This window comes from Tinamus guttatus, unplaced genomic scaffold (assembly GCF_059628265.1).
Source record: "Tinamus guttatus ecotype Peru unplaced genomic scaffold, ASM5962826v1 Tinamus_guttatus_pri_ptg000643l, whole genome shotgun sequence".
Lineage (NCBI taxonomy): Eukaryota > Metazoa > Chordata > Aves > Tinamiformes > Tinamidae > Tinamus > Tinamus guttatus.
This window is the reverse complement of record NW_028289177.1, coordinates 455971-463081: the sequence shown is the minus strand read 5'-3', so window position 1 is coordinate 463081 and position 7111 is coordinate 455971. Positions and strand designations below refer to the sequence as shown.

The 7111-nt window shown below is 64.9% G+C and overlaps 1 protein-coding gene across 1 annotated transcript; it reads right to left on the bottom strand.

Moving 5' to 3' along the window:
- Positions 1-4089: 4089 nt before the first annotated feature.
- TMEM161A (transmembrane protein 161A) lies at positions 4090-6601 on the bottom strand. The gene is made up of 11 exons (XM_088535761.1): positions 6483-6601; positions 6329-6409; positions 6057-6154; positions 5809-5965; positions 5551-5702; positions 5424-5484; positions 5206-5349; positions 4930-5043; positions 4628-4802; positions 4461-4557; positions 4090-4372 (listed from the first exon to the last, which is right to left on the bottom strand). The coding sequence occupies exons 1-11, from the start codon at positions 6578-6580 to the stop codon at positions 4125-4127; spliced, it is 1425 nt and encodes a 474-aa protein (XP_088391887.1). The 5' UTR covers positions 6581-6601; the 3' UTR covers positions 4090-4124.
- Positions 6602-7111: the final 510 nt, after the last annotated feature.

Genomic DNA, 7111 nt, shown 5'->3' with positions numbered 1-7111 from the left:
TACATACTTCCGTTTTAAGTAATTATTTCCTTCAGTGTTATTGTTGCTGCTTTATCCGCAACGCGAGGCCGAACAACTCCAAGATGCACACGTGCTGCAGACGTACCTGTATCCCGAAAGGCTGCTCCTGTCTGCTGAGTGCAGCGTAGTAGTTGACTTCCAAACAACGCCGTTGTCTTTTGGTGCCTGCTGTGTAGGTTCTGTCACCTCTGTACGTTCGTTCACACCTAAAGCCACCTGCTTGTGTTCTTATAGTTCTTCTGGACCAACAGTGTCCTCAGGAGAATAAGCTCCACAGCCAGTATTGACTCCTCTGAAATTGCATACAGTGCCAATCATCTACTTGCAATCTGCAAGTGAATGACAACCTTTCAGCGTTCCTGTTTTAAGTCAATACTTTTTAGGGAAATGGAGATTTGAGGAGTTTCCATTCCTACATTAAATTTGGAGATATAGAAGGGAGATGACATGTAAAAGAAAATTAAGGTAGAATCCCAAAGTTGTCCTTCTCTGGTGTATGTACTTTGGCCCCTGTAGTTTGAGCCTTGTATCATGACTTTATTAATGGGAATGAAGGTAATTGCACAATTGGTAGAAATAGCTTTCTCCTTTCTTTTGTCTTTGCACTTGTTCTTTGGAGCAGATCTTGCTTCTAATGCCAAATATTTCCCTAGGAATTAAGCACCTACACTTCCCTTTTGTGGCCATGGTGGAGAGCCAGCTTGCTGAAGCGTTAGCGTGCACGATGTTCCCAGAACACGTGGGATCAATCATACTTTAATGGTTGTGGATGGGCAGGGTATTAACCTCAGTAATTTCTGCCTCTAAGCCCACAAACGATTATTTCCATTGTGAAACTTGACTGCAATCACTGAGTTACCTTGTAGGTAAAGAAAGGTAGCTGTTGTCTTACCGGTCTGCATAGATGATAGCCACAAAATCTGTCAACGTTTTGCTCCCCTTGCTAATGAAGATTAGGAGATGATCAGCTGATGTTTTCACATGGGTGAACCTTACGTCCTTCGCAAGAGCTTCAGTTTTTTCTTTTTCTCCAGTGGAGAAGCCGGTTACTTGTGCTCTTGTGTGTATCACGTGCAGCCCCGCGAGCAGACGCCGAGGCGGTGTCGCCGTTCCAGGGAGCCGCGGCAGCTCCGCATCCGCACGTCCGACCAGGGCCGCCCTCGGCTCCGGGATGGGGCAGCTCCGCTGGGGACGGCTCCTTTGCCCCCCTTGCAGGCCCGGAACGACGTGGAGCGTCGCCGGGTCCGTGGTAAGAGAGGGAATTCCTCCCGGATCCCTAGGCAGGGTTTACACTGGGTGCCTCCCGAGGGGCAGATCTGCACAGGGGTCTTTCATCTGTGTCACGATTGCAGCTAATGCATTAAACAAACGGGAGGCCCGCGGAGGCCTCCGGGAGAGGAAACCGGGAGCTCGGGAGGCGTGGGAGCACCGGCTCCGGCTCTTCCCAGTGTTTCTCCAGGTTTCTCCAGGCTTTGCCGGCTGAGTGCTTGTTCAGAGACGCATCTGAATTCAGTCTGTGATGACTTTGGTGCTCTTGTTTCTTGGGCAAAAGTTGAAAGGAACTGTGTGTCTTTGTTTTGAGGTGTTTTAAATAGCTTTTTTCTTTTTCCCCTCTGGTTTGAATGCAGGAGAGGAGAAACAGAGTGTTCTCTTCCCTTCCCTTAATCCTTGCCTGAATGGAGATGTGTTCCTGGAGCCAGTGCCCGAGGAGTTTGGGGCACCCTCGCTGGAGAGGGAGGGCCAGTGGCCTTGGGAACGAAGGCAAGTCTAGCAGGAACCTTCCCTACATCTTTTTTCTAGGTTTTCTTTCTTTCTTTTCTTTTCTTTAGCTGTCTTAAGCTCCCCATTTTTTTCATATTGCTCTTCTCAAACTTCTTGCTTTCGTTTTGAACTCGTGTGTCTCATTGTTCTTCGGTGCATCAGCAGCCAAACATTAACTCGTGCTCCTTTCTCGTCTCCTCTCCTTCCCTCCTGCTTCTGCACCTTTAGACCCGCACTAGCACTTCAAGGAAATCAGGTCCAATGAAATGCATCCACGGTGACAAAAGTGCAGCCGTGAGGGGCATCCTGCCCAGGCTTCCTAAAGAAAAGGGAGGATGTTGGTGTCTGGAGCAGGAGCGGAAAGGCACTAGGTGCTGGAGCAAAAGATTTGGGTTTTTTGGGGAAGGGTCTCGGATGATTTTGCAGTTTGGCACCTTCCCCGCGCGCTGCTGGTGCTGCTGCTTCCCGGAGCTCCTCCGTTCCGTAGCCCCACGTGCTGCCCGCGTGTCCCGGAGCTTCCCGGGCGGAGAGGCCTGCGGGAGCCGCTCCTGCAGGCGCCGAGGGCGGGTTGGGGAGCGGGAGCAGGAGCAGGAGCCGGCCCCGAGCCGGCTTCCCGCAAGCTGCTCCGTGCTCCGCCAGCGCTCCCTCCGGGAAGGCCGGGACAGCGGGGAGCCGGCGCTGGCCGTGGTGGGGAGCTCCGGAGCGCAGTCCTGGAGGCAGAGGCACAGGAATGCGCTGGAATGCACAGCGCCAAAATTCTGCAAAAACGGGGGTTCTCCCGTGAAACCCCCTCGTAGCCTGGGCCCCAAAGTGCACGTGAGGCCAAAAGGAGCCGCGAGAGGAGGTGGCCTTATCCCAAGGAGCCGTTTTCCCCTCGAGGGGCCGGTTCCTCCCCGCGCGGACGCTGCTCCCTGCCTCCGTCGGGACGCGTCCCCCGCAGCGTGTGTGCGCGTGGCGATTCGGACTGCTTTTCTTGGATCTGGAGTTCTATTTTATTGCAGTGAAGACACTTTGTTATATAATGTTTATATATTTTAAGATTTGTGCCAACAGAGGATGTATATTTAATAAAAAACTTCCCGGAGGTGGCAGGCTCGCTGGGGCGGCAGCGCGAGGGGCCGCGAGCACCGGGGGGCTGCCCCGTTCCCGGGGCTGCTCCGGGGACGCTCCGGGGACACGCGGGCCATGGCAGCAGGTGGCACTGTCGGCCCAGGCAGGGCCCAGCAGCGCCCCACAACTTGGGGGTCCCGGCTGGGCTCCAGCCCCGCTTGTCCCGGGGGTGTTTGGGGCCCGTTTGGGTGCCGGGCCGGGAGCGCAGGGGCGCCCGCATTGCCCCGGTGCAGCCCCGCAGCCCGACGCAGCCCCGCGCTGGCTGCAACGCAGCGAAACGAAGGCCAAAACCATCCGGGAGAGGGAGCCGGGCCCTCCCGCGCAGCGCCCGGCGCTGTCTGCCGCTCCCGCCCGCCTGTCATTGTCCCCGCGCGCAGGGTCACGTCTGGGCAGCCCCCCGGAGGCCCCGTCTGCGTGTCTGCGCGCGGCCGCCACGGCCCTGGCAACCGGCTCCCCCGAACTCCTTCCCAGAGCCCTCCTGGCCTCCAGCTTCCCCCAGAGGGGAATTTCTCCCGGGGAGATTCCTCGTTTTTCGCTAGGCTCCTGCCCAGCCGGCTCTCCCGTTACCCGGCTGCCTCCTCCTCTCTTCCCGGAGCACCAGGCAATTTCGCCCGTTCCAAGGGGATCGGAGCAGGGAGCGGAGCCCGTCCCTTCTCGGGGCCGCCTGCAGCAGCTCATCCCGTTTCCCGCAGCGGGACCGGCTCCGGGGGAGCCCGGCGAGGGCCTGGGCCAGGAGCCGGCACCGAGGGACCCAACGCGCAGGCAGAGCAGCAAACGCACCCAAAGGCGCTTCTTTATTTCTAAAACAGCCCGAGGCCACCACGGCCAGGCTGACGCTGTCACACCAAGCAGCAGACCGGCCCCGAGGGCTCCGGCCGTGCGGGACGCGCGGTGGCCGGAGCAGCTCCCGCGGGATCCGCAGGGCAAGGTGGGATCCGCAGGGCCAGGCGGCTCCGTGGAGCTGCCCCGGGCACGGGAGGCGCTGGCGGCCGAGCCGAGCGCAGGCACCGCGGTGACGGACGGCCGGGGGTGGCCATGTCCCTGGCGTCCCCTTCATCCCCAGAGGGGCGGAATGCACCGGGATGGCTCCAAACCCGTCCCGGCGCGTGAGTCCTCGTGTCCGTGGGCTCGAGCGAGCAGGCGAGCCAGGCACAGAGGGGCCGGGGCGGGCGCCCCACGGCCACCCCCCTGGGGGGACACGCTGGGGACACGCTGCCACCTGCCCCCCGCGCTCAGGAGGCCACCAGGTACTGGTGGAAGTAGAGGCCGAAGAGGCTGGTGACCACCTGGCAGGCGGCCACCCACCACGTGAGGAAGGCGAAGAGCCCGCGGAGGAAGAGCGGCGTGAGGAGGCCGCCCAGCGCCGCCGCGATCTGCTCCGCGGCCGCCTGCGCGTCCTCGCCGGCGCCGTCCTGCCCTGCGGGCCGCGGCGCCGCCGGCTCCAGGGAGGGCTCCGGGTACAGCCCCCACGAGTAGTTCCCTGCGGGACGGAGGCGCCGGCTCCATCGCTGCCGCCCGGCCCCGCGGGCCGAGGCCCGACGCGCTCGTGACGCCGGCCGCGGCCTTACCCAGCGTCTTGAGCAGCAGCGCGCAGTGCAGCGTGAGCACCAGCGGGCCCAGGTACTGCAGGCTCACCACGGGCACGTAGCAGTAGATGCGGGTGATCTGCGGGCAGCGCCGCGTCAGCCCCGGCACCGCCGCCGCCGTGGCCCCCGCCGCCCGCGCCCGCCCGCACCTGCCGCTGGATCTCCAGGGCCGGGATGCGGCCGGCCTGGCGCCGCAGCCGCGCGGCCCAGCGCGCCGCCAGCCCCAGGTAGGCTTGCAGGTGGCGGCGGGCCAGGGCCACGCGCAGCAGGCACAGGGCCACCACGGTCCAGAGGCGCGCGCTGTTGTAGGCGGCGTCGGACATGCTGCGGACACGGGAGGAGGCCGTGAGCCGAGCCCGGAGCGCCGGGACAGCCGGGGGGCTGCAGGAGGGCCCCGTCTCGGCCCCCGGCTCCCCTCGGATATGGGGGTGCCAGGGCGGGGGCCGCTTACAGCTGCACCGTCTGCTTGCCCATGGGCGCGCGGAGCACGAAGTCGCGGCACAGCGGCTTGATCCACAGGACAACGATGACGACGGGCGCCAGGAAGCCGGCGTGGAGCAGGACCCTGTGGGGCAGTGTGAGAGACCCCTCCCCGGCACCCGGCTCCATCCGACCCCGCGGAGCCGGGACCAGAGCCCCCTGCCCGGCACCCGGCTCCATCCGATCCTGCAGAGCTGGGACCGCAGCGCCCTTCGCAACCCCCCTTCGCCCCCCAGCGTCACCCAACTGTGCCAGGGGCTCGTTGGCCGCATCGCGCAGGGCGTCGAGGTGCGTCTGGGCCAGGCGCAGCCCCGGGAAGGTCAGGCAGGCGCCCAGGAAGGAGCAGAGGGCCACGAGCGCCAGCTTGAAGCCCAGCTTGGCCAGCGGGAGCCTGCGGAGAGAGCGCGCCGAGCACAACCCCGCTGTTCGCACGGCCCCGGCGCCCCCGGTCCCGGCCACACTTACATCCAGTCCCATCCGCGCGGCCGCAGGGCGCTCTCCAGGCTGCTGCAGACGCTGGCCAGCCCTGCGGGAGCGAAGCACCGTGAGCCAGGGGACCCCTCCTCGGTCCTCGCCGCCCCCGGCCACCCACCGGGCTCCAGGCCGAACTCCAGGTAGTCCTCGCGCACCACCAGGGCCACCATGGCGAGGAGGAGGAAGAAGAAGGCGAAGGCGAGGCACACGGAGCGCTCGCCGCCCTCCTCGGAGCGGAAATAGTGGCGCATCACGGTGAAGAAGATCTTGCTGCGGGCCCGGGGCCGACGTCAAGGAAAGCAGCGGCCACGGGATGCCCCGGCGCGGGGATGCGGCCGCGGAGCTGGGACGGGGCGTTGCGCCGGCAGAAGGATACACAGAGAAGATGACCGTCAGTAGGCACCAGAGTACCCCGAGGTTGGTCTCCTTCTGGGGGTCGGCCAGGCAGTAGTAGCCCTCAGTGAAGCCATAGACCACAGTGGCGTAGAGGGCAAAGTCCACGAACCACTGGTACTCCAGGAAATAGCGCAGCACTGCGGGGCACACGGGCACGTCACCACGGCCCGGGGGGCTCCCGGGGCCAGGGCGCCTCCGACGCCGGAGCGGGAAGGAGGGAGACGTCACCGAGCGCGTCCACGGCGGTGATGGGGCAGGTGTCCAGGCGCAGGTCGATGTCGCGGGGCACCGAGAGCGGCTTCTCGTCTGCTGCACCGTTGGCCCGCCTGCAAGAGCGATGCACACTTGGAGCACACTCAGTGCACGCTCCGTGCACACTCGGTGCACACTCGGTGCGTGCTGTGTGCACGCTCGGTGCACACTCGGTGCGTGCTGTGTGCACGCTCGGTGCACACTCGGTGCAGCCAGGAGCTCGCCCTGCGCCCCCGGCCCGTGCTGACCTGTCGCGCTTGCCCTTGGGCCGCTGCTTGCCCGCCAGGGCACAGAGCTCCTCGTCGGACGGGTGCTTGTAGCGGTGCAGGCTGCGGGGAGCGGGCCGGCTCAGCGGCGGGGAAGGCGCCGCGCGGCGCGGGCCGGGGCGCGGGGAACACGTACCTGCCGTTGCAGAGCAGCCAGCGCGCGAAGGAGCAGTGCGGGGCCAGCTTCTGCATGACGCTCGCGGCCAGCAGGCTCAGCACCACCTGCACCCCCATCACCGCCTGCCACGGGGCACCCTCAGCTGCGGCCCCACGGGTGCCCCCAGAACGGGGAGATCCCCCCACCCAGGGTTGTGAGGGCTCCCCCTGCACCAGCATGGGCACAACCCCCCTCAGGACAGGCAGGGCTGGCACCCCGCAGGGGACATCCCCTTGCAATGCACCCCTAAAGCCAGCCTGGGTTTGCACCCCTAAACATGCATTCCTAAGCATGCACCGCTCAGGACAGTTTGAGCTTGCACCCCTAAGCGTGCACCCCTAAGTGTGCACCCTTCCAGGACAGCCTGGGCTTGCCCCCTTCGGGCATGCGCCCCCTAAACACAGCCTGGGCACGCGCCCCGCGAGCAGCCGGGGCTGGCACCCCCATTATGCACCCCCGGGCACGGCCCGTGGCAGTGCCCCCCGCTCCGGCCGTGCCGGCCGCCCTGGACACGCGCCCCGGGGACGGCCCGGCCCGGTCCGCGCTCACCATCCCGGGCAGCGCGACGGCGGCCGCAGGAAGCCCGCCCGCCGCGGCGCCCCCCGCGC